Here is a 25,976-nt window from a genome sequence, read left to right as displayed (position 1 = left end):
AAGATTAAGCCCAGAAGCCCTTGAAGATCCGTTCATCCATCAACCTTCAAGATCAAGCCCCAACGGCCCCTTTGAATCAACAACCTCAACAAATCCACACATCCGTTCATCCTTCAAGATTAAGCCCAGAAGCCCTTGAAGATCCGTTCATCCATCAACCTTCAAGATCAAGCCCAACGCCCCTTGAAGATCCATTCATCAACTGTTCATCCTTAGATCAAGCCCCGACGGCCCTTTGGATCAACAACTCATCCACAAACCAACATCCTACGAAGATAGAATCAGAGGACCAAATTACAAAGAGATTGTAACCCCAAAATCATTAATACAAAAATATATTTTGTACACGTATTCTTGTCTCTTGTGTTTCAGGAATTTCTCGTGTTTACAAATTTGGCACGCTCGGTGGGACAATCTCTACCTCTCATCTCTATCCTCAAATCATCAAAAAACGCAAATGGCATCAAGAAAGGATCAAGCTGTTCCTGCAATCAAAGCAAAGAACAAGAACATCATCGCCGCAAGTGGTGATATTTCGGGCATCATAACCCGAAGTAAGGCAAGAGATCTTTTTTCCGCAGCTTCCGTCCCTGCATTAACTCTGTCAAAGGAACAAGAACACCTGAGGTACGAGCCTGTGATCACCCTAGCCTCGCTAAGGGCATCAAAAGGGGAGAGCCCAAAGAAATACTCAGAGTCCCTATTCTCCGACGCTGATTCGAGCGGCAGTACAACCATGCAAGTCATGACCACTGGAGCAACTTCAATCGAGGAGCAGCTAGCTCAGATGAATGAAGCAATTGCAAAGCTCACACGGACTGTGGAAGAGAAGGACTTGCAGATTGCCGCACTTGTCAACCAACTAGATGCGCTGCCCGACGTGAAAGTCGACCCAATTGTTGGCCTATTAAAGAAAGAAGGCGACGAAGAAGAGGAGCCACCAGCGGAGAAAGTCGAAGAGAAGCCGAAGCTAGACCAGGCAACGACATCCATGGGATCTCTCTCTATCCAGCAGCTACAGGAGATGATCGCAAGCACTATCAAGACACAGTACGAAGGAAGCTCGCATGACTCCGTACTGTACTCAAAGCCTTACTCCAAGAAGATTGATGCTTTGAAGATGCCAAGGGGTTATCAGCCCCCAAAATTCATGCAGTTCGATGGAAAAGGCAACCCGAAGCAACATGTCGCCCATTTCATTGAAACTTGCAACAATGCTGGGACAGAGGGAGACTACCTCGTCAAACAGTTCGTGCGTTCGCTGAAAAGTAATGCTTTTGACTGGTACACTGACCTCGAACCTGAGTCTATCAACAGTTGGGACCAGCTAGAAAGGGAATTCCTCAACCGTTTCTACAGCACTCGTCGTACTGTAAGCATGTTAGAGCTGACCAGCACGAAACAGTGGAAAGATGAACCTGTCGTTGACTACATAAATAGATGGCGTTCTTTAAGTCTGGATTGCAAAGATCGGCTTTCTGAAACCTCTGCCATTGAGATGTGCGTTCAAGGCATGCAGTGGGGACTACACTACATCCTTCAAGGCATCAAACCACGAACATTCGAGGAGTTAGCCACCCGCGCCCATGATATGGAGTTAAGCATCACCCGTCATGGGAAGAAAGAACAGATCGCCGACTACAAGAATGACAAAGTTTTGGGGCCAAAGGTGGATAAGGCTACGTGGAAACCCACCAAGGAAGCAATGACGGTCAACACAACTCCAATCAAAATCCCTACACGAAGCAAGGCGATTCAAACCGAAGCTTTTCGTGATCAAGAGATACGTAGACGCACTTTGAAGGAGCTTGAGGAGAAGACTTATCCATTCCCCGACTCTGACGTGGTTGCCATGTTGAAAGACTTGCTTGACAAAAAGGTGATCGACCTACCTGAGTGCAAACGGCCAGAAGATATGAACCGTATTGACAATCCAAGGTACTGTAAATTCCACCGCTTCATTAGTCATCCGACGGAAAAGTGCTTTGTGCTAAAAGATCTCATCATGAAGTTGGCTCAGAAAGGAATCATCGAGCTAGATCTTAATGATGTGGTGAAGACAAACTATACCACCGTTACTTCTGGCTCTTTGAACTCAAAATCTTCACCTCAACCGCTGGGGGCATGCTCCAAAACCATGTCAGTCAAGTCAAGTGAAGTTGAAGGATGGACTTATGTCACTCCAAAGAAAATGCACAAGAAACATAGGCCTCCTCCACAAGTTCGCCAATCGGAAAGGGGGCAAAGCAGCTACCGTCAACCTTCAAAGCTACATGAAAGTATTGAGGATGATGAAGTTATGACACAAGGATCGTCCGTTGCCATCACAATGCGCGATTTCTTCCCCAAAGACTTCTTCAATCACTCAGTCAAGACTCCTTGCTATGAAGATTGCAAGGAATGCCCCTCTAAGATCGTTTGACAAATTCACCAAAGCTCCTCGTTCGCACGAGCCTAAAAGGTGACAACCAAAGCTCCTTGTCCGCACGAGCATAAAAGGCGACAACAAACGCTCCTTGCCTGCATGAGCTGAAAATGCAAACGGCACCAAGACGCTCCTGGCCCGCAAGAGCATAAACTGTGTACGGCAAAATCATCATCAAAATCATCATTAAAACCATCACTCATTTGAACTACGTTATGACTTGATCTCTTCTTTGGAAGAGTACGTAGGCAACTTGAAACTTCAAAACTTCAAGTACAGTCACATCAAAATAAAAAATAAGGGTTTTATTAAAGACTTACAAATAAAAGTCATTTTTATTACAAGGAAAAAATATTACTTTGTATTTAAAAAAAAAAAAAAAATTACATATTCTTTGACACCTACAAGTGGTCATTGTCCACTTCAAATAAAAAAAAACAAAAAAAAAAAAAAAAAACAAAAAAACAAACAGAAGGAAATATATACAATATATATACAAATCCAGGCCCGGGGCCCGGCCCTCAAAGCCCCACCACTTCTGTCTTCTTCCTCTTCTCCTTTACTCCCACTCCTTCTAGCTACCCTTCCATTTTACCAGACAAACTCCTCTGAGCTCTCTCAGCTCCGCCGAGCTAGCCATGGCCAGTACTAAACTCGTGGTGGAAGTTCACGACGCAAGCGACCTGATGCCCAAAGATGGCGACGGGTTTGCGAGTCCCTTCGTTGAGGTGGACTTCGAGGGGCAGCGACAGCGGACTCAGACCAAGCCCAAAGACCTCAATCCTTACTGGAACGAGAAGCTCGTCTTCAACATCGACGACCCAGACCTTCCTCGCCCGCACCCACCAGGCCAGAACTTTCCAGCACTCCTCTCCGATTTCGCCGTTATCTCCGATAGACTTCTCATCTGGGTCATCACTTTCAGGCTCCGAGTCTTCGTTTCCGTCCACCTCGATTTTGCCTCATCAGCGATTCGGGTTGCCTATGCTTCAGCAGTTCCGCCCTCAGCCCATTAACCAGCCAGCACCAGTTTCTTCATCTTCTTCGTCGAAAGCGTCGTCGGTTTCGGTTTCTTTCCCTTCTGTGAGAAGAAGCGGCGGAGATAGATCTTGATTGTGCTGTTAAAGCAACCATGAAGGATTCAAACAAGATCAGTACCGGGACTTTTAGCACAATTTACAAGGCTGTTATGCCGTCGGGGCTGATTATATCAATGAAGAGACTGAAATCTATGGACAGGACAATCATTCATCACCAGAATAAGATGATTCGAGAGCTCGAAAGGTTGAGCAAACTCTGTCATGACAACCTAGTGCGTCCTATCGAATTTGTTATTTACGAAGATGTTGCTCTTTTGCTGCATCATTACTTGCCCTATGGGACATTATCTCAGCTTCTTCATGAATCCACCAAGCTGCCCGAGTATGAACCTAACTGGCCCAAAAGACTCTCTATTGCCATTGGAGTAGCAGAAGGATTGGCTTTCCTTCATCATGTGGCGATTATCCACCTTGATATTTCTACTGGTAATGTTCTTTTAGATGCTAACTTCAAGCCTTTGGTTGGAGAGATTGAGATCTCGAAGCTCTTGGATTCAACCAGAGGCACAGCCAGTATCAGTGCAGTTGCAGGCTCCTTTGGCTACATTCCTCCGGAATATGCATATACAATATAAGTTACAGCGCCCGGGAACGTCTATAACCACGGTGTTGTTTTGCTTGAGATCCTTACAACCAAATTACCAGTAGATGAAGCCTTTGATGAGGGGGTAGATTTGGTGAAGTGGGTGCATAATGCTCCGGCAAGAGGCGAAACCCCAGAGCAGATTCTCGATGCAAGGCTGAGCACAGTGTCCTTCGGTTGGAGGAAAGAAATGTTTGCAGCACTGAAGATTGCATTCGCTCCGGTTAATCAAAAAGGAGCAGCTACAAATCCAACGCAAGCAGCCATGTTTCAGAAACCCAATCGGATCTCCTCCCTATCATTCCTTCCCTCTTCTCCCGTCTTCCCAGGTGCCTTTACCACCGACGACGCCGTCAGGAAACTCGCGGACAACTGCACCGGGCTTCAAGGGTTCTTGGTTTTCAAGGCCGTCGGTGGCGGTACCGGATCGGGTCTCGGATCGTTGCTTCTGGAGCAGCTTTCGGTTGACTACGGAAAGAAATCCAAGCTGGGATCCACTGTGTACCCTTCTCCTCAGGTATCTACATCTGTTGTGGAGTCTTACAACAATGTTCTCTCCACGCCATTGCGTCTTGTCACAACCAATGTTTATGGGATGGCCGCAACTGCCATTGGAGTCTACTGTGCTAGTAGGTATGCTGCTGACATTGGCATGAGGAGGGATGTAGTGAAGGTGTCGGTCGAGGATATGGCGAGGAGAGTGGCAGCTGGCCTGCTCCAGGTGGCCGAGGCCCAAATCACAGCGGCCCCAATCGCGGCCCTTGCAGGAGGTTCTTCGAACCTTGTCGCTTGATAGTTTGATTGTTTTTATTACATTAATAAGCACTGGTGCAATGACATCTGCTGTTTAAGCTGGCTTGTATGATGAGTTGTCTGATCCTTTTGGGCTTGATGCATTTTTAACTCCTGCCTCTGCAAAGAAAGATGACAGAACAAAGAAAAAAAAAAGATAACAAGATCACGAAGGAAGAGGAAAGAGAAATGGCTGGTAGTGCTTGACGTAGTTCTCTATGCCGTTTACATGCTCAGCATCTTCGACATCTACTTCAAGTCCTTCATTGTCCACAGCATGGATCCCGTCACCTTTTGCTTCTCAAGTCACCTTCTCCTCTCGCCAACAACAGCTCATCACCTAGCACCTGCAAGTCCCTCAGCTTCACTCTGGCCACCGTGGTCAAAATCGGCGAAGAACTTCAGTGACCGCTGTCAAACGACTAGCCGATCGTGAAGCTCGACGCTTTGCACTACTTCAAGCTCTGGCTGTTTCTGCACCTCCGCCATGGCTGCTGCCTTTGAATGTGATCAACAAAATCAAAGTTTGTCAACTCACATCCAAAGATCTCATCCGTCTGCTTGCCTCTGCTGCTGCCTTTGAATGTGATTGACAAAATCAAAGTTTGTCAACTCACACCCAAAGATCTCCTCCGTCTTCTGACTCGCCTGGGTTTTCACCCACGAACTCAACCTTGCAGATGGCCATTTAAAGAAAAAAAAAATGATGATGCGGGGAAGCATCTTTCAAAAGAATAATAAAAAATAAAAAAAAAGTAGCAATGATGATGCTGGGAAGCATCTTTCAAAAGAATAATAATAATAAAAAAAAAAAAAAAAAAAAAAAAAACAATGATGATGCTTCTGGCACCATCTGAAATATATATATATATATATATATATATATATATATATAATTATAAAAGCTTCAGGCGTGAAGGCAAAAGAAAAAAAAAAGGTGGCAATGATGATGTTGGGAAACATCTTTCAAAAAGAAGAATAATAAAAAAAAAGATAGCAATGATGATATTGGGAAGCATCTTTCAAAGGCAGCATCAGCTGCCAATTGTTTAAATTAGCAAAATTGGAAGATGCAAGGCAGTGAGCAAAATGCAGTGGCCATGCAGTGGCCTATATGCGTGTGTGTGTACAAGTTTTGGAATTAAAAGTAAAGAAAGTAATGAAGGTCATCATTCATGTGTGGACATATTTGTTATATACAAGTTGTAATTTTGTAGAGTTTGAAACTCACACGGTGCCAGGCACACCGAGAGCAATTACAAGTGCGAAAAAAAAAAAATGTATCTAACAAAGAAAGAGGAAGATGGAGCCTTCACAAAGGTCGTTCACTTGAAGCCCCACTACTTGGCCAAACTCCAGGAGCCGGAGGCACCGAAGATAGATCATTCGAGGCCCCATTACTTGGTGGAACGCTTGATGACGCCGGAAAAATGTGCCTCTGGAAGAAAGACGCAAGCCTTTGACGGTCACTTTGAATGCGACCTTGAGATTCTTGCATCTCATCAAGCTTCCTCTTCATGCCCGACGAATAGTTATTTGCAAGCACATGCAAACTTCTATTCTCGTACTTAAGCTGTTTAATCTCCTGCTTAAGATCTTCCACCTCTGCCATCAATGATTCCACCTGACGGGACCGAGCAAGTAGGCGTTGGCCCATGTTGGACACAGAGCCCGCACACTGAACACTAAGAGCGAGGGACTCTTGAACGGCCAACTCATCGGACCGTCCCGACAGCAGCCTACTATCTTTTGGAGTAAGGAGGTTCCTAGCTACTATTGTAGCTATTGTGGCGTCCTGCATCACGGAGTCTTCACCTGTAAGAGGACCGTTAGAAGATAAGAAAGAAGGGCACCATACATTACCTTGAAGCGGCGCAACCGGATCACTGCTGAGACTCAATTCTAAGCTAAGGTTCGATGGGTTAGCCATTTTTCAAAGGTGTTAAAAGAGATGGGTGGATGGAGTTAAAACTCAAAAGGCCGGAGATGATTTTCAGGAATGAGCAACCTTCAAAGTGTGCATGTTAGAGGTGATCAATACCTCTATAAAAAGGAAGAGGCGCTTGCTCAGAAATCGAAGAGGCGCTTGCTCAGAAATCAAAGAAGCGTTGGTTCAGAAAATCGAAGGGCCGCTTATTCAAAAAAATGAAGAGACATCGCTCCGCAAATCTCAAAAGCTGGATTTTCCGGCGTAAGTTAGGCGACGCTTTCTCTGCTTTTCAGAAAACGCGTTCAACTTTGTCAAAAGATCTCCGACAAAGTTGAAAACACGTGAAGGCTGGCGACGCTTTCGCGGCTTTTCAGAGCACGGGTGCCACTTTGTCAAAAGATCACGTGGAGGTCATCATCGCAGCTACACATCTTTAGCTGACAAGCGCAAAGTTCGGCGACATTTTCTCTGCTTTTCAGAAAACGCGTGCAGCTTTGTCAAAAGAGGCACTCGTTCAGAAATCGAAGAGGCGTCGTTCAGAAATCAAAGAGGCGTATTCAAAGATTGAAGAGTCGTCACTATTTCAAAAAGCCGAATTTGCGGGATCAAAACGTTTGTCGACAAGGGTAAAAGAACAGTACCACCACTTGCTATTAGGAAATCCCTATATATGTCGACCTTCATCTTTTATGGCAAGGCAGACCTGAAAAAAAAAATTGCCCAACTCTTCCTCACCTCCGAGAGTACACTCCCAGCAAAGCATCTCAAAATGCTCAGTTTTCTTCCTCTCCGGGAATACCCTTGCAAACAAATGACACCAAGGCAAAAGTATCTCATATCATCAAGGGCGAAAGCAAAGGTATCTCATATCATGCTTTTCCCCTATCTTTTCCTTTGCCCTTGTTCTCACCTGCCAGGACAAGGACAGAGAAAGCAATATGTCGGAACCTCCACTCAAACTTGCGCTGCCACCAAGAAGTGATGGTCCATTCAAATGCAAGGTTTGCATTCAACTCCTGCATCAGGAACAAATAGTACAAGAGAAGATGCTAAACCTGCATAAGGAAATACCACTTCTGCAAAGGGGAGCAAGTAAGGCAAGTGAAAATGATGCATTGAAGCATGTGGAGACAAGCTACGACTGCATATGCTGAGCTATCCTCTAACCCTCTTCAATACGAATTGGAGAGATTGAACAAAGAAACAGAAAAAAAGGAGTAAGCTCAGACCTTCTGGGAAGACCAAAAGAATCCTGCTGCCTAGTTCAAGAGTAGCACAAAGGAAAATCAACGATAGGGGGAGACCAAAAGAATCCTCCAGCCCAGTTCAAGATCAAGCCTCGATGGCCCTTGAAGAAATCACAAGTCCGATTCAAAATCAAGTGTTCACCACCCTTGAATCAAATTCAACTCCAGATCAAAGGAGTAAGTTCAAACCTTCGGAAGAGACCAAAAGAATCCTCCAACCCAGTTCAAGATTAAGCCTGCGGAAAATCAACGATTGGAGGAAATCAGAAAATCTTCCAGTCGAACTCAAGATCAAGCCTCGATGGCCCTTGAAGAGATTTCCAGCCCAATTCAAGATCAAGCCTCGACAGCCCTTGGGTTGACATCTACATTAAGGGACTTCAAAACGCATCTTCTACACGTGACAAGCACATGTCTACGACGCGCCTTGAAGTGGGGGCATTTGTAGACATCAAAATTTCGGTGAAATGAATGTTGACCAATAATTAAAATTTCAACGTTCACGTGTCACATAAATTTTACATGTAGCGTGTGATTCAACGAAAAATCGAAATAAATTGGAAAAGTCATCAAATAGGACACGTGTCAATACCTGGCAGAAATGATTTATTTCATCTGATTATTTAAATCCAAAAATCAAGTTTTGGAATTCTATAAATAGGAGGCCAAAGGCATTCATTTTGGAAAAAAAAGGAAGGAAGGAAGGAAGGAAGAAAGAAAGAAAGAAGCCTTGAAACTCTAAAGCTCTCAAGCAAATCCCGAAGGATCAAGAAAGCAATCTTCGTTCTTCGTCAAATCCACCTTCAAGATCAAGCCCCGACGGCCCTTGAAGAACTTCCACCAACTCAAGATCAAGCCCTGACGGCCCTTGAAGAAAGTGTTCATCGTTCATCATCCATCAACCTTCAAGATCAAGCCCCGACGGCCCTTGAAGAACTTCCACCAACTCAAGATCAAGCCCCGACGGCCCTTGAAGAAAGTGTTCATCGTTCATCATCCATCAACCTTCAAGATCAAGCCCCAACGGCCCTTGAAGAACTTCCACCAACTCAAGATCAAGCCCCGACGGCCCTTGAAGAAAGCGTTCATCGTTCATCATCCATCTACCTTCAAGATCAAGCCCCAACAGCCCTTGAAGAACTTCCACCAACTCAAGATCAAGCCCCGACGGCCCTTGAAGAAAGTGTTCATCGTTCATCATCCATCAACCTTCAAGATCAAGCCCCGACGGCCCTTGAAGAATTCCCACCAACTCAAGATCAAGCCCCGACGGCCCCTTGAAGAAAGTGTTCATCATTCATCATCCGTTCATCCTAAGATCAAGCCCCAACGGCCCCTTTGGATCAACAACCTCAACAAATCCACACATCCGTTCATCCTTCAAGATTAAGCCCAGAAGCCCTTGAAGATCCGTTCATCCATCAACCTTCAAGATCAAGCCCCAACGGCCCCTTTGGATCAACAACCTCAACAAATCCACACATCCGTTCATCCTTCAAGATTAAGCCCAGAAGCCCTTGAAGATCCGTTCATCCATCAACCTTCAAGATCAAGCCCAACGCCCCTTGAAGATCTATTCATCAACTGTTCATCCTTAGATCAAGCCCCGACGGCCCTTTGGATCAACAACTCATCCACAAACCAACATCCTACGAAGATAGAATCAGAGGACCAAATTACAAAGAGATTGTAACCCCAAAATCATTAATACAAAAATATATTTTGTACACGTATTCTTGTCTCTTGTGTTTCAGGAATTTCTCGTGTTTACATCTTTGTCACAGGTTTTCTCTTTCATCCTCCTAATCAGTGTGTTTGGTTAATGCTTGGAGTGTTAAGTTGTTTTGAACATGAGTTTCTCTTCAGAAATGTTTGGCATATAGTGATCGAGGCGCTAATGTATTTGCTATCATTTCTTTTCCTTGTTTCTACTTTATCTTTTGTCATCACAAAATTTGCAATCTAAAAAAGGAGGTTTTTCGAACTGGCCTTCCGAAATGAGCAGCAAATAATAAGTTTTTATTCAATTTCTTGCACCAGTTGGGTTTCTGTAGGAGTTTTTGTAGCCATGGTAAAATGTCAAGTTCGGCCTTGGCACTGATGCAAACTTGGGTTAACTTCACTAGGCTTTCTACAATCCCACTCGCACTCCTGTTCAACATGATCAACGTAAACATGTTGAAGTTGATCGACATTTTAACTTATTTGACTTTTGTAAAGTCTAAGCATCAACTGGCAAATGTTCTTACTATAGTGTATCCAATTGAGTTTATCATAGCTCACTAGAAAAAGATGGGCTCTGATTTGTGCACCACTCAGCTGAGGTTACTTAGGGCCTATTTGGGATCTTCATTGCATCTAATTTTTTTGTTTAAATAAATAATAAATGTAGCTAAATTACTTAATACACATTAGTTTCAAAACAAAAAAATTGGATAAAAATATAATACCAAACATCCCTTTACATACGAGTTAGTTTGAGCAAGAGGTTTCTATGTCTCAAGAGATTGACGCCAAATTAATAAGAGATGAATTGCAAAATGTGGGATTGGAGAGATTAGACCATTACAAAAGCATGTAAGAGAGATTTGGATGTGTTGTAAGTATTCAGTTTTCCAACATATTGTTAGCAAAACTTAGGCCTCGTTTGGCAGCTCGGACTGTACTGACTATTTCTGTTGGATAGGATAAATAGCCACCGAATAGTACTGACTAAATTAGTCGGGTGTTTGGTGCAGTATCGGACTAGTGACTGTATTATTTATACTGTGTTTGATATTATACTAGATAGGAGGCATCAAACTTAAAAAAAAAAAAATTTAAAAAAGTGAAATCATTTTTTTGTTCCCAGGTCTCTCCGCACCCCCCAAACACCCTCCCTCTCTCTCCCTTCTTCTTCCCCGACGGTAGAAGAATCCCAAATAATTGTTCCCCAGCTCTCTCCACCACACCCCCCAAACTCCCTCTCTTTCTCTCCCATATTCTTCTTCCCCAACTAAATAATCCGGGCGTTTTGGTTGGTTTTATTAAGCGGGTGTATACCGTGTTATCCTATCCGACCGGTTAAATTAATCCGGCGCTTATTTAGTACGAGTGAACGCCAAACACTCGGGTCCGTATAACTAATCATATCCGATTCTTTATCCGATCTGCCAAACAGGGCCTTAGTGTATAAGTAAATACATCTTAATTGCTTGGTAAGGAAAAGTCTAGATTAAATCATGATCATACGATCGTCATCAATCGTCAGTATTAAATATATGTTAATTGTACAATGTCAAACCGCTTGAACTAATTTTAATATAACCAAAAATCACATAACAACTTTATTCAAATAAAAAGAACATGAAAATTAATAAAAGAACAAAAGCTTAAGAGAAAACAAGCTTAAATAAACGGCCCACAAACTGGAAGAAAGTCTAGCGTGTAAAACAATTTTTGTTTTTTAAATCCATGCCACTGACGGAACGCCACTTCCATCAGCCCAAACTGTTAAAATTTTGAATTTCAAACTACTTGCTTAATTTGTCAAAATGACACATCGGTGATGTAGAACTTATTCGGTGATCTATCTGAAGAGGAAGAGGAAGAGGAAGAGGTCGATTCCGAGCACGAGTCCAATCCGCAGCCCAGTTTTGTATGATCCTCTAATTTCAAGTTTCCTTTCTATTCTGATTCCAAAAGCATGATTGGGAATGAGTAGGGTTTCAATTTGTTCCGTAATCTTAGCCGAAGGAAGATATAGGTTGTGCTTTTGTTAATGGCGGTGGATGATTTGGATGAAAGTATGTATCTTGGGGATTTTTTTTTGCTTGCAGTTGTTTAGGCCTGGACTGAAGAAGTTTTGTGGAATGAGATTCTTATGAGTAGTCAATTTTAGTGGGATTGTTGTTTCAATCTGGATAATGAATGATGTCGTTTTCCTATTCGGTCTGTCCTTTGATGGTGTAGCAGATCTGGAATTTTGTGAAATGCTCTTTCTGATTAGAAATATAGATTTGGTTTTAAATTATTTTCTTAACTGTTTGGTTCTGATGTGCTTTACCGATAAATCAAGGGTTTGCAAGATATTTTTTTGTTGTTCTTTTTAAATGGTGGGTGTTATCATTTTCTCTCTTTTTTCATATCTGTCTTGCCATTGACTGGGGATGTGGGTGATACTGCTACCCTGTCTGTAACAAGATTATCTATTGTGCTACTGCACTTTCTACTATCAGCGGAGACCTCTACAGGGTTGATCAAAGAGGGGCTTCAATCTTACTAAAGCATTTCAGGTGTGATCCTTGTTGCCATATCCTTGAAATACTCCTTTTTGACATATAGTAATCTGTTTCAGTTTTGATGTCTTTTAAGTTCATGGGTTGGTTCAATGTTGGATTTGAATTTTACCCTTCGAGAGTTGCTTATGTGAAGCTTTTGACTGTTTGCATTGCAGGACTATAACAACAAAATGGTGCAATTATGAGCAGGAAAGAGTAGCAAGAGCAAACTTACAACTGTAAAGTTCAAGACTCCGGAGTCAGTGGATGGATGGGAAGTTCGTTGGGGGGCTTACTTTCAGGATGTGGTTGCTTCTAAGTATGATGGAGGAATGGATGCCAAGTTCGAATGCACTTTCACCGGAGATGCTGTTTCCTCCCGTAAGAGAAAGACTAAAGTGGGGTTTTGAGGTTCTAGATGGAAACCAACTATTATTCCTTTTACTCTATTTCTTGCTGCATTGTAGGATATGTTTTCACCAGAGGAGGGTATGTTGCACAGCTTCCCAAAATGAAATTCATGGTATTTTTCTTATTATTAATTACAAGATTTGGATAAAGAAAATTCATGGTATCCTTCTTATTATTATTTAGAATTTGAACACAAAATGAATTCATTTGATAGAAAATCATTGGCAACAGAAATTACCTGATGAATTTGCCGCGCAGCTGCAACATTTCGTGAATTTGAGAAGCAGCTGTGCAAGTTCAGTTGCGTTCTGTTTACTTAATTTTCTGTGTTTTTTCTTTTGCTGTTTGGATTAAGGAGCTAAAACATTTTTCTTTTGCAATATTTTTAGGTGGATGATGCGATCTGGGGTGCTGAAAATGCCACATTGAAAGCTGAGATGAGTGGAAAGAAGCTAATGCACTCATGGAACAACTTAAGCTCAACCCTCAACTTCAGACGTTTCAAGCGTGGCTTTGGGATTCTGCAACTCTTTCCCGGGTTTAAGGACTATCAAGGTGCTTAGGGTTTGCGTTCGGTGTTTGAATTAAGTAACTTTGGGTTAAACCATTCTGTAATATCAGTAGGTTTGTTTTAGGTATCTTATGGTTTTAGAATTGCCTGTGTACAAAGGATTATTATGGCAACGAGATCATGTCGGTCTGGGAAGCTCTTTTGATGGTCGCTGTTGTTGGAGTTATATTAAAAAGAAATATTTAAAGAGGGCTGGAACCCAGTCAAAGCTGGGGGCTAGGCCCTCACGCCCATATTATATTACTGAAGAAAAAACATTACAACAGGTAGGACATAGTACCTAAACCCCGATGATAAAAAAAAAAAAAAAAAAACACATAAACAACCACTCCAAGCAGTCAACGTGGCCATCACGTATTGAATCCAAAAGGTTTGACGCTCCATCCGCTGCATATAAGACTATAATTGAAAAGAAGGAAATTAAAGAGAGATTAAAAAAAAAAATTGAAGTTAAAAAGTATGGACGACGGAAACTTTGATCCACATGGTAATGTCATTTGAAAAGAAAAAGTAAAATGCTGGTGATGATGAATGAAGAATAAAATTAAGAAATGAGATTGGCATTTGAATATTTCGTAGTTTATATTGAATTAGGCTAGTGTGAATTGAAACAAGTTAGAAAACGCACCTTAATAAATGTCAATGTGTGGGATGTGAGCAATCTTAAACCAGTCTTCACCTGTTTCTTTCTTGCATCTTTCGCTTAACATGGGGCACCACTGAATTTTTAATCTATTTAAACAGGGGAGTCCACGAATCCCTTCTGGTAGTGATGCCAAATTAGAGCAATTACTAAATTCAAGGTGCTGCAGTGATGTGAGATTGCTTATTTCTTCTGGAAGTGATGCCAAATCCTCAATTCCAAAAAGTTGCAGACGTGTTAATTTGGAGAAATGAGGGGAAGAAGAAGAGGCAGAAACATCAACACCAACATCATGTGTAATATCAGATGCTCCTCTAACAAACAAGGAATCAACCACCTTCCAGCTGGTATGCGCAAGATCTATTCTCTCCACATTTGGATACAGAGGCATGGAAGTTAGATTAGGACAATTAATGATATACAATATTGAAACACGAGGAAAAGAAGGCAACGACAGATTTTCCGTTGATGAAGAAGAAGAAGCACTGTTATGAGTGTGGGCCCTCCACCATCCCTTCAGAACAGGGCAAATGTATAACTTGAGTGTCTCCAGGGAGGGAAAGAATGAGATCCTCATCATCTCATCACTCATACTATTACTGCTCTCTTTCTCTGATATGTACTTCAACTTCTCCAAATTCCATAGCTCAAGAGACTTAAGGGAAGGCAAATGATCCAAGGGTGGAAGACGTTGGCATCTCTTACAATCCCACAATTGGAGATTAACAATATTTATGAGAGAAGAAAACCAACTCGCAAACCTCACACCATTATAGTCATGCACGGACAACCACTTTAGATTAGAATGGGGTTGCAATACTTCCATTGACTTTATAATATCCTCCTCTTCAACTCCGTTTACATCTTCTCCATGTTTCCACGTCAAATCCAACGAGCTTATATCTTTCCAGTATAAAGACAGAGAATGGAGATGCTCTTTGTCCTTGAGAGATGTACCAACATTTGATTCTGACACCACATGCCTCAATTTCCTTATCTCTAAGCGACCCCTTAATTCCTTAAGGGTCCCCAGCTCAGCAAGACCAGCACTACCGCCCCTCCCCAAACAATTGCTTTCGCTCAAAACAAATCTATTCAATGTACGAACACCATTCAATTCACCAATTCCACGTGGCATTCCACTCAATCTACCACACCCATTTAACATGAGATGCCTTAAGTTGATCATTTTTTTAATGTCTCTAGGCAATTCCACAAGCCTTTCACACGAACTGAGATCTAGTGTTTCCAAATTCGAAAGTCCAACTATCCAATCTGGAAGTCTCTCCATGAGATTCCCACTAAGATCAAGATATCTCAAATGTTTCATTTTTTTAAGACATTTGGGTACTTTTATAATTCCCAAATCATTAAGACTCAACATACGCAATGACTTAAAATTTGAAATAATTGTAGCACAAAATGAATCACATAATGACGAATCTCTATGTATGCGAGACACTTCGCGAGGAAAAAGAAAAGTTCGTATCTTATTTGCTTTTAGCAAGGAAGTTGGTACTTCCCATTTCAACAAATCAATATTAAAATTGAAAGATACGTGATGAAGCTTTTCATGAAAATTCTTTTGGTTTGGTTCAACTACGACGCTTCCAACCCCCGACACTAAGATTGCAAGTTCATTCATGAGATCGTGCATTTTACAACTTCTTATTATACCAAAATTATCTTTTTCTTCTTCTTGAAAAAACGATCTCCACAACAACTCCTTGTAATATTCATATGCAACATCCTCCAAACCCTTGTTTTCATCAGTTGACTTAATGAACCCTTGCGCCACCCAAAGTCTAATCAATCTCTGTACAGAGATCTCATAATCAGGTGGGAACAAACTACAATAAGCAAAACAATGCTTCAAATGTGATGGGAGCACATCATAACTCAATTTAAGTGTTGGTAAAATATCATTTTGTTCTTGATTTATTTTTGAAAGTGTCTTTTCTTTGAAATTCAACCAATCAGTTTCGTCATCTTTGGTTAACAACATCCCACCTATTGTCCTTATAGCGAGTGGCACTCCCTGGCATTTTCTTGCAACCTCCTCCCCAACTGCCTTAATTGTTGGATTCTCTGGCTCCTTTCCATCTTTATAAGCCATTTTCTTAAATAAAGACCAACTTTGCTCTTCATTCAAACCCTTTAAGGTGTATGATTTAGCTGCATCTGATATCGTCGCAACGGTTTTACTACGAGTGGTTATTAGTATTCTACTACCTTCTCCACCGCCCATTAACAAGTTCTTCAAGCTAAGCCACTTCTCTCGATCCTCATTCCAGACATCATCCAACACAAGTAGGTACTTCTTCCCATCTACTTTTTCCCTAAGATCATTTTGCAACTGCTCAATCTCGTCATGATTTTTGGATTGAAGGATTTTCTTAACAACTATATCCAAATCAAATACATTAGAGACACATGTCCATATTTTCAACTCAAAATGCTTTTGAATCACCTCCTCGTTGAATATGAGTTGGGCAAGTGCAGTTTTTCCCAATCCTCCAATTCCAACTATGGAAATGGTTGACACATTCTCAGTTGAGATGGAATCCAACAAAAGTTGGATAATTGCCATTTTATCTTTATCTCTCCCTATAATATTTTCCTTACGAACAAATGAGTGAGTGACCCTCTCTCTCTTTACAAATCGTGTATCTTCACGATTTACTTCTAAGTGAAAGGTTCTACGATTTGCAACCTCACTCAGCCTCTTGTTAATATCTTTTATCTTATGACTCATCTTCAGCCCAAAAACAAGTTGATTTGAGCCAGAAAAAAAAAGGTGCACCTGTAAGAATTTGAATGGACATAATCATCAATGTGAAAGAACTGTATTAATTAAGTTAATAGAGTTTTGTAAGATTAAGTTATATGTAACATTCAAAATAATAATGTAGAGAACTTATTACAGTTAATTGAGTTATTGAGAGACCTATTGTATTCCTAATAGGTGGATATTATAGGCTAATGTGACTATGAAAATGTTCTATGAGATGCAATCTCACCAAACCTCTTGTTAATATCATCTTACGACCCATCTTTTAGCCCAAAAGCAAGTTGATTTGAGCTAGAGAAAGAAGAGATGTACCTTTTTTGATAGTAGGTAGATTATGGATATGGGTGTTTGGGGGAAGTGCAAGAAAGAGAGGTGGAGGTTTTACCGGACGGACGGGATAGCTCGAGATATTGGGTGGATAGGTGGAGTAAAAAAGTGGCTTTTTTTTTTCTTTGAAATTTTCATTTTTCAATATTTTGTGAAGTTGACAATGTTTTTTTTTTTTTTGGTTGAATATTTATTAGACATTATTTTAGGAATAAAGTGAGGGGACAAATAATATTTTTATTTTTTTTTACTTTTTAAGATGTGAGAGATTATAATATGGGTAGAAAAATAGAACAATAGAGAGGATCTAGCAGCAATTTAAACAATTGCAACTGTACCTATTACATTGATACGGAAGATGTAATTGTAGTAACTTGCTAAAAGAAAATACCCATACAATTGCCATATACAATGATGGTTCAATTCCTACATCCTCCCAAAAGAAAATTGTTTAAATGTGTGTAACCCTAATCTTTTTATTAAAAAAAAAAATGCACCCGTATAATTAGATGAGTACAAGTATACGTATTTATAAATTTCAAAAGAACGTATCCATCTAGATAAAAAAAAAAAAAAAGGTATCCATAAGCGTTATAGCAAATATAATGGACTATTCTAAACATAAATGACATAAAAGGAAATTAAATAATGATTGAAAATCTGACGTGAAATTTGATTAATTTTAAGAATTTGATATGGACAGAAGTGAAAGGACTTCAAACAAAAATTTAAAACCAATAATGTTTCAATCAAGAAACATTGGTGACTAGGGATCAGACCTAATTATTCCTATTTTTTTGTCTTATGACCCATCTTTAACCCAAAAACAAGTTGATTTGAGCTAGAAAGGAAAATGCGCACATGTAAGAATTTGAGCAGACACAGTTATCACGTTGATAGAATTGTATAAATAACTTAATAGAGTTTTGGAATGTTAAGTTATATGAAACATTCAAAACAATAATGTAGAGGACTTATGACAGTTAATTATGAGTTACTGAGAGTCTTGCTATATTCCTAATAAGTGGATATCAATAAGCTTATGTTATTATGTGACATCCCGTCCCGAAACAAATGAAACGTACGTGTGAATTTACTTTTCTACCCCTAGATCGAAAAATTATGTTTAGTGTTGTTTTGTGTGGTGTGATATGTATTGGATCACACACACCTACACTATCATCATTCTTTTCTTTTTCTTTTCCCTAAATCACTCCTTTCTGTCTCTCTGTCTCATACTCTCTCTCTCTCCCCGAGCTCATCTTCTTCCTCATCATCTTCTTCTTCTCTCTTCAAACACACGGACACACATACACATATAATCAAACCTTCACAAATCCAGAAACAAATTATATCATCGAACTCGTGAAGTCGAGAGGAGCACAACCATACCATTTTCAGGTGAGGAATCTTACGTTTTCACGTCGATTCGACGAACTCCGTTTTGAGCACTATTCATGCAAAATTAATCTAGCATGTTTTTGGACATTCTAAGCTTGTAGATGTGTTGGTGAGGTTCTAAGGAGCTTGGGAATGCTTCGTTGGGTGAATTTGGACGTCGGGAAGGCTTAGTTCCAAAGTTGGCCGAACTTAGATCGTTGTTGCAGGTGAGATTCCATGATTTTTAGGCCTTAAAAGTAGTCTAACGTGATTCTACTAGTCCTAAGCTTCATTTTGGTATAAAGAACGTGAAAAATGGTTGAAAAACGAGTGAGAAAACGAAGTTTGAAAATTTTCCAGTTTTCCGGCGACGGCGCAGACGGCGGCGACTCGCCGGAGAGGACAGGGGAATATTCCGTTAACTTTTAACGGAATATTCCTACAGGACTAACGGCGTCAGTCAACGGAATATTCCGTCGGTGTGCAGTGCACGTGACCGCGCGTGGGGGCGCGTGGGTCCGTGCGTGATCAGGCGCGTGGGGGCGCGTGCGTGGTCCAAAAATTATTTTAAAAATATGTGTGTGATCGTGAGGTTGTGTAGATCACGTTGGTATATTCATTTGTCCATTTTGAGCAATGTATGAGAAATTATTACGAAGAGTTGGTTATGTGCTTTGAAATTGACGTTTTCGTAGCTTTTTCGCGTATAGGTGATACGTACTCCGAGGACGAGCGTATTCACTCGAGGCAGGGGGGCTACGACCTTTCCCCATATCAGTGAGTGGGCTTTTGGTTTTCCGTATATACCTATATACGTTTATATTCCCAGAAATTGGTTAGGAAAGGTTAATTGCTTTATGCCATGCATTATATGTTTGTCGTTCATGCATCATTACATGCATTAGTAGTGGCATGCATTTATATATATGTGTATCGGGTGCTGTGGACGCACAGGTAAGTACCAGGTAAAGGTTATTCGTATTTACATTCAATTATAATTTGAGATGATTAGTGAGCTCATAACCTGCACCCTCCGTGTGAGTGCTCCCGCCCTGAGCAGGGCCCAGTCCTTCACGTGATGTTCACCTCACCGCACCTTATGCTCAGCTTGGATCCAAAGCTAGGTGCCCAGCCCTGTCGTACAGACCACATTAGGTGGTTCCGACTCGTAGGTGACCCGCGATTATTCGCCCAGCCTTCACGTGATCGTAGCACTTTAGCGTATATATATACGCCACACCCAGTCCTTGTCGTACAGACCACATTAGGTGGTTCCGACATCGTGGTCAGGTTCAGTTGTTTAGTGATTGAGATTGTGATTTGAGCTCTAGATTTAGCCGTACAGGTCACGTTAGGTGACTCCCGGCTGCTAGATTACATGTTATTGATATGAGTTGTGCCTGAACGTTGCATTATATTATGAGAATTCGATATGGCATTACTATGTACGATTGGCATACCTTGGAACATGTTATAGCTTATATATGTATACGTACTTACATTTACTTTCTGGGAAGTATACAGGTTTTACGGCGAGGGGTTATAATGTCTTTTATGAAATGGTTTTCAAAGAGCTTTGTTTTTGCCCACTCACGCTTTTGTTTTGCGCCCTTCCAGGTTCTAGTTGCTTAGCGGTTGCGGTGGTCTTCCCAGAGGGCGTCCCGGCATTTCTGACAGATACTCACCAATGTAGGGTCACCTTCGGGTGTATTATTGTCGTAGTGTTCTCTTTGGACTGTTGTAGTCTTGCTCTGAACTTAGTGTCTCACGTACGCTAGTACTTGTCTTAGTACTTTGTATGCTAGATTTTAATTTATTCATACTTTTATATTACTTTACTTAGCTTCCGCACATGCACATGGTTACGTCACCTCCGAGTGACGGCCAGCACGCCCTGATCTCGGTCGGGGTGTGTCATATTATAAGAAGGTTCTATGAGATGCAACCTTACGAAATCTTTCATTAATATCTTTTTATCTAATGACCCATCTTTCACTTAAAAACAAGTTGATTTGAGCAAGAGAAGAAGAGGCGTACCTCCTTTGACAGCTTAGTATTGCCACGCATCACTTGTCGTCGCTGAACTTGAGTATTAAGCTCATCTAGAACGTCATCAGCTTTATAAACAGCATCTTCTACGCTTTGGAGCCACAGTTTGACTTCATTGTTGGCTTGCTTTTCCTCAGCATCAACAAGAACAGCTTGGAATCCTTCAACTGTCTCCTTGAGCTTCTTGAGCTCATCTTGAATACCCCAAATCAATCCAATCTCTTGGAGAGCAAGGGAGCCTAACCTCCCAATGATCCGTTCTGCAATGTTGATGAGAACTCTTTCCGCCATTTCTTGTATTCAGAACAAGAAAAAACCCAAGCAAAGTGAAGTGAAGTGAAGTGAAGTAAAAACTTGTAAGTGAGAATATGGTTTTGCCTGGTGAAAGATGACTCGTCCCGCTAGTCTTTGATCTCTATATGCCCTTCTCTAATCCAGCCACTCACATCAGTCCATGTATAAAATAAGACTGGTCAATATATTAAACCCATTTGCAATTTATAGCCGTTGGTTTGGTTCCCTGTCCTTTTCTTTCCCTCTACTTTTGAGTTCCCACGCCACCACGTGGCCACCCCTCAAATCCGGATCTCCCCACATGTTATCTTTCCCACTCTTCGGGCCCACACTCTACTATATTAATCTACTGGCCATTTGAGCATTTGTACACCCGGCTAAGCACGTTTACACCCAGCACTTCCAAACACTCCCACATGATTCCATATAAAAAATAAAAACAAAGACTGGTCAATATGTTACTGCTGATCTTAGTAATTCAAATTTCATTTTTAATGCCAGCTGGGTCCTTCACGTTTCTTAACCTTTTCGGCAGGCCGCTGCACCTTCCTTATTTTTGGGCTGACCGCTGGACATTTTTTTTTTTTTTGGAGCAGACCGCTGCACCTTTCTTTTTTATTTTAGGCAGACCGCTGCACGTTTTTACTATTTTGTCGAGTGTCATCGTCTTATAAGGTGTAAGATGAAAGACTGAAATTGCTTTGATGGAAGTTTGAAGATTGCCAAAACTATGTAAACGTTAGAAGACTAGCAATGAAGCAACATTATACACTAAAAGTAAAAGGGATAATGAGACATCATAATGTCCTTTTATGATGATACTATAATCTACACAGAGAGCTGCTAAGAATTAATGGATGGAAAATTTTATTTGGTTTCATTTAATCTTTTTTTACACTCAATTTATTATTTAAATCTCTAAATATTTTTTAATTAAGAACTAATATCTTTTTAAACCTAAATTTATTACCTAAACTATCATCTCCAACCCAATTCAAAATGTAAAATTATCTTTGCACCCATTTAAAAAAAAAAAAAAATCTCAAATTGAATAGTTTTGTTTTCAAAGAGACTTGAATGTCAAAAAGCATTATGGGTCCCTCCTCCCACTGTAAATTGAGTTATTTGGGGAAAGTACATTTTCCTTCGGTGTTTATGCTTAAGCGTTTGTACTGTAATTGGAAATGCATTTGAGGATTCGGAACTTTCATAGTTTTCGGCTTAAAGTTGATGTCTGAATACTTACTCTGCTTTGAGTGGTTTACGTTGTAATTTTAAGTTTATTTTTCTGTTCATTTTATTTTTTGTCCAATTATTTTGTGTTCATTGGCCTGGCTGTTTTGTTCATAATTTGGTTGAAGAATGCAGTGTTGAATCACAATAATGATTATACATTGATAGAGATTTATGTTTTTGATTTGAGTTTGTTCCGATTGATGACGTGTACCACATGCTGTTAACATGAGACTGGAATAGAATAGAAAAAATGGTTAAAGTAACAAACCCACACTCCCACAATGCACTAAACTCATATCTCGCTCTTTAGCCCTGCCCTTATGAGGGAACAGGCGCTATTCTGCCCAAAGGTGACATTCATGCTGGATTAAGAATTACTCCTTTGCATACACGCATACATACAAGAGTAACCCTAGGGTATTGAAAATGAAGCACAATAGCTTTTTGTAGTGTGAGATTATATCTGAAGTTAAATTGTTCGATGATTAGCTATCCACATTCTCTGGCTTTTCAGAACTGGGGAGGAATATAAAGTGTTTTCTATTTCGGGCAATTGTTCTTTGTTACCGGTTTCTCATCATTTTGTTCGGTTAATGCTTGGAGTTTTAAGTTGTTTTGAACATGTGTTTCTCTTGAGAAATGTTTTAAATCGGGGATGTCTTTATGTTCATTGGTTAATCACCCGAGCATAAACAGGTCCAGTAAAGTATAGATTTAAGAAATGACCATATATAGAACCTAGTTTTTGACTAAGAGCGCCGAAGATTTTTTATCTATGCACAGAAGAAAACACACTGATATGTTGTAATGCAGTGGTCATAGAGATTCAATAGAAAATAGGATGTTATCCAACTGACATTCAGAAATGAGCACCCAATTGGAGTTCTTAGTTCGTCACTTGCACCAGGTAGGGTTCCAGTGAAGTTTTCGTGGCCGTGACTGTATCAAGTTCTATTTCTGGAAATAGAGAAAGAGTGCAGAAAAACTTATTATGTGCCACTTTTATCTTTTGTCATCACAAAATTTGCAATCTAAAATAGGAGGTTTTTCGCACTGGCCTTCCGAAATGAGCAGCAAATAAAGAAGTTTCTATTCAATTTCTTGCACCAGTTGGGCTTCTGTAGGAGTTTTTGAAAACAAGCTTGAATAAAGGGCCCACAAACTGAAAATAAGTTCAACGCGCAAAACATGTTGGGAATCTTAATGAAACACTTCCGATACTGTTAACTTTTAACGTTAAAGACATTTTTACCTTGAAAAGTTACTCCTGGTACTATTCACTTACAAATTTATTTTATCATCTTTATTAAAAACTAAAGTTGTTTAGAACTTTTCGTTAGTTTTCCTGAGCATATTTTTTGTTTTCAATCCATGCAACCGACGGAACGCTACCTTCCATCAGCACAAACCGTTAAAATTTTGAATTTCAAACTATTTGCTTAATTTGTCAAAATGACACATTTGCAAAAGAAACCGAGAATTGATTCGCAGAACAAGCAGAGAATTTCTCAAAGCAAAACCGTAAAATAGTTCAACTATAATTTTTGGTGCACATTACGTCCCCATTCTGCCAACTTAGGTTACCATTCAGCTAGTATTGAATAATGGATTCACCATATTTATAACTGACGAAATGCAATCAACCATCAAAATTGTATTCATTAAATAGTTAACCCTATATATTTTGCTAATGAATATTCAAAGTATTTGCCATGAGAGCTAAACAGAGGTTAATGGTCCAGCTCAGCAGATCAGTTTAGAGATTGTTAATGTTTGTTAGTCTGTTAAGTATGTGCCATGATACTGAGCTGCTAAGCAAGGTGATTAGTTGTTGTATAAATTGTTAACTATCTCTCTGTTGAATAGTTAATTCATTCATACAATTACAGAGCAACTATTATATCACTCTCTCTAAAATTCCTTTTCTTTTTTGTTTACTCTGCATTTCTCAAATATTTCAACATAGTTTGGGAAGCTCAAGTGTACCGGTTGATACTCCACGGCCGATAAGGGAGGCCAAGTTTGGGAAGTCTAGATTCTTACCTTCTCTGGGTCTGGTACTCCGCATCAATTATCATGAGAGAGAGAGAGAGGGAGAAAGCGGGTATTCGTTGAGAGCGTTTGAGTACTGTATATTGGTACAAAACCATACTTGGAATTAGATAAACATCTTACAATCGTGCAAACTGGAACTTGAACAAATCCAAAATAAAATGAAAATAATCATATGAATACCATAGTTTCTCAAATGGCATAGTCCACCTGCATATAAACATTTCCAAGTAAATTCATACCTCAATAAACAGAGAACAGAATAAGCCATACTTTATACAATATCATGAATTAACTCAGAAAAATTTCTTTAACCCAGATTTTTAAAATTAAAATCACAAAAATTTGAACAACGAAAAGAGAACCCAAGAACTAAACCCTAACCAAAAATGTCAAAGAACTCACCAGGAAACCCAAGCTTTCCGGGTTTAAAATTTCTTCAATAAAACCCAAAATTTCCCTTAATGGAATTCCAAAAAGCATTCTCCATCAGCATCAGGCATAACCCCACTTACATGCGTCCCTTGCGAAAACTTCCCATTTGAAGCTGTTTCCAATTGATTGTCCACCGTAAAATGTTTTAAATCATCGCTGACATGCTGCAAACAGTACGGGAGTGAACTTGGATTTTTCCAAAAATTCACCAAATCAAACCACAAAAAATTAATCGAAGTAAACAAAGTGCACAATTTGCCAAAACAATAGATCCAACATTCATACAAATGAAATTCGATCATGAATTGAATAAAAAAAGTGAGAGAGAGAGAGAGAGGAACCTCAAGCACCCACACATAAAAGCAGCAAAAAACGATGACCATTGCTCCCTCAAAATAAAATAAAAAACCAAATCATATACCCACACTAAAAATCCAAACACAGAAAAAAAACCCCAAAAATTAATTATTATTATTATTATAAAATAGATCTGCAAACGAAATAGGACCCAAAAAATTTTAAACTTTTGTTCAAGAAATTGTTTTTGAGGAAAAACATAAATTATATACCTTAATCAGAAAGGGCTTGCATGACACACCCCGACCGAGATAGGAGCGTGCTGGCCGTCACACAAAGGCGACGTAGCCATGTGCACGTGCGGAAGCTAATAGAGTAGTAATATAAAAGTACGAATAATTAAAAACTAGCATTCTAGTACTAGAATAAGTGCTAGTTAGTGCGATACAAATTCAGAGCAGGTCTATAGCAGTCCAAATAAAACAACAACAGTAGTACGCCCGAAGGCGACCCTACAATGTGGAGTGTCTGTCAGAACGCCGAAAAGCTCGCAAGGGAAACCACCGCAATGGCTAAGCAACTAGAACCTGGAGGGGCGCAAAACAAAAGCGTGAGTGGGCAAAAACAAAGCTCTTTGAAAACCATTTAGCAAAACACAATCTAACCCCTCGCCGTAAAACCTGTATACTTCCCAGAAAAATAACATATGTACGTATGTATAGATATGCCCAAACATGCTCAAGGGTATGCCAATCATGCTCAATATATGCTATGTCAAAATCTCCTAATGATATGCAAGTGCTCAGGTGTGAGTCGTATCAATCACCCAATCCTCTGGCAGCCGGAGTCACCTAACGTGACCTGTACGGCTGTATATAGAGCTCAAATATCAATCTCACAAATAAACCTACCCACGAGTCGGAACCACCTAAAGGGGTCTGTACGACAGGCCTGGGTGTAACATGTATACGCTCTAGTGCTACGATCACGTGAAGGCTGTGCGAATAATCGCGGGTCACCTACGAGTCGGAACCACCTACTGTGGTCTGTACGACAGGCCTATGCACCTAACTTGGATCCAAGCTGAGCGTATGGTGCGGGAGGTGAACAACACGTGAAGGACTGTGCCCTACTCTGGGCGGGAGCACTAACAC

The 25,976-nt window shown here is 40.4% G+C and overlaps 2 protein-coding genes, 1 long non-coding RNA gene and 1 pseudogene across 6 annotated transcripts; 2 read left to right on the top strand and 2 right to left on the bottom strand.

Annotated features, from left to right (window-relative positions):
* The first annotated feature begins 3,063 nt into the window (after positions 1-3,063).
* LOC125480646 lies at positions 3,064-4,901 on the top strand (annotated as a pseudogene).
* Positions 4,902-11,410: 6,509 nt separating this feature from the next.
* LOC125480645 lies at positions 11,411-13,463 on the top strand. 3 transcript variants are annotated; one of them, XM_048591647.1, is made up of 5 exons: positions 11,411-12,351; positions 12,513-12,717; positions 12,804-12,859; positions 13,006-13,047; positions 13,137-13,463. In XM_048591647.1, exons 2-5 carry the CDS (start codon positions 12,669-12,671, stop codon positions 13,308-13,310), a joined length of 321 nt encoding a protein of 106 aa, XP_048447604.1. In that variant the 5' UTR covers positions 11,411-12,351; positions 12,513-12,668; the 3' UTR covers positions 13,311-13,463. The 3 variants fall into 3 exon arrangements, with proteins under 3 accessions (XP_048447604.1, XP_048447603.1, XP_048447605.1); XM_048591646.1 differs by having other exon boundaries at positions 12,979-13,047; XM_048591648.1 differs by lacking the exon at positions 13,006-13,047 and having other exon boundaries at positions 11,412-12,351.
* Positions 13,464-13,831: 368 nt separating this feature from the next.
* On the bottom strand, positions 13,832-16,738 carry LOC125480644 (putative disease resistance protein RGA4). Its single transcript, XM_048591645.1, has one exon. The coding sequence runs from the start codon at positions 16,714-16,716 to the stop codon at positions 13,948-13,950; it is 2,769 nt and encodes a 922-aa protein (XP_048447602.1). The 5' UTR covers positions 16,717-16,738; the 3' UTR covers positions 13,832-13,947.
* A 7,041-nt stretch (positions 16,739-23,779) lies between these two features.
* Positions 23,780-24,966, bottom strand: LOC103957606. 2 transcript variants are annotated; one of them, XR_007260978.1, is made up of 3 exons: positions 24,496-24,920; positions 24,274-24,300; positions 23,780-24,166 (listed from the first exon to the last, which is right to left on the bottom strand). It is a non-coding gene; the product is annotated as an uncharacterized LOC103957606 (long non-coding RNA). The 2 variants fall into 2 exon arrangements; XR_007260977.1 differs by lacking the exon at positions 23,780-24,166 and having other exon boundaries at positions 24,172-24,300; positions 24,496-24,966.
* Positions 24,967-25,976: the final 1,010 nt, after the last annotated feature.

Source organism: the organism of the source record quoted next, unplaced genomic scaffold, assembly GCF_019419815.1.
Source record: "Pyrus x bretschneideri cultivar Hongxiangsu unplaced genomic scaffold, Pyrus_bretschneideri_v1 Contig347, whole genome shotgun sequence".
In the NCBI taxonomy this organism is placed as follows: Eukaryota; Viridiplantae; Streptophyta; class Magnoliopsida; order Rosales; family Rosaceae; genus Pyrus; species Pyrus x bretschneideri.
Note: the sequence above shows the minus strand (reverse complement) of the source record. Positions and strands in the feature narration are given on the sequence as shown.

Excerpts from the sequence above, each read along its gene's own strand:
- LOC125480644 (XM_048591645.1), bottom strand. The coding sequence starts at position 16,716 with ATGAGTCATAAGATAAAAGATATTAACAAGAGGCTGAGTGAGGTTGCA.
- LOC125480645 (XM_048591646.1), top strand. The coding sequence starts at position 12,669 with ATGGATGCCAAGTTCGAATGCACTTTCACCGGAGATGCTGTTTCCTCC. Across the intron at positions 12,718-12,803 it reads CGGAGATGCTGTTTCCTCCC|GATATGTTTTCACCAGAGGA; the intron begins GTAAGAGAAAGA and ends GCTGCATTGTAG. Across the intron at positions 12,860-12,978 it reads TTCCCAAAATGAAATTCATG|AAATTACCTGATGAATTTGC; the intron begins GTATTTTTCTTA and ends CATTGGCAACAG.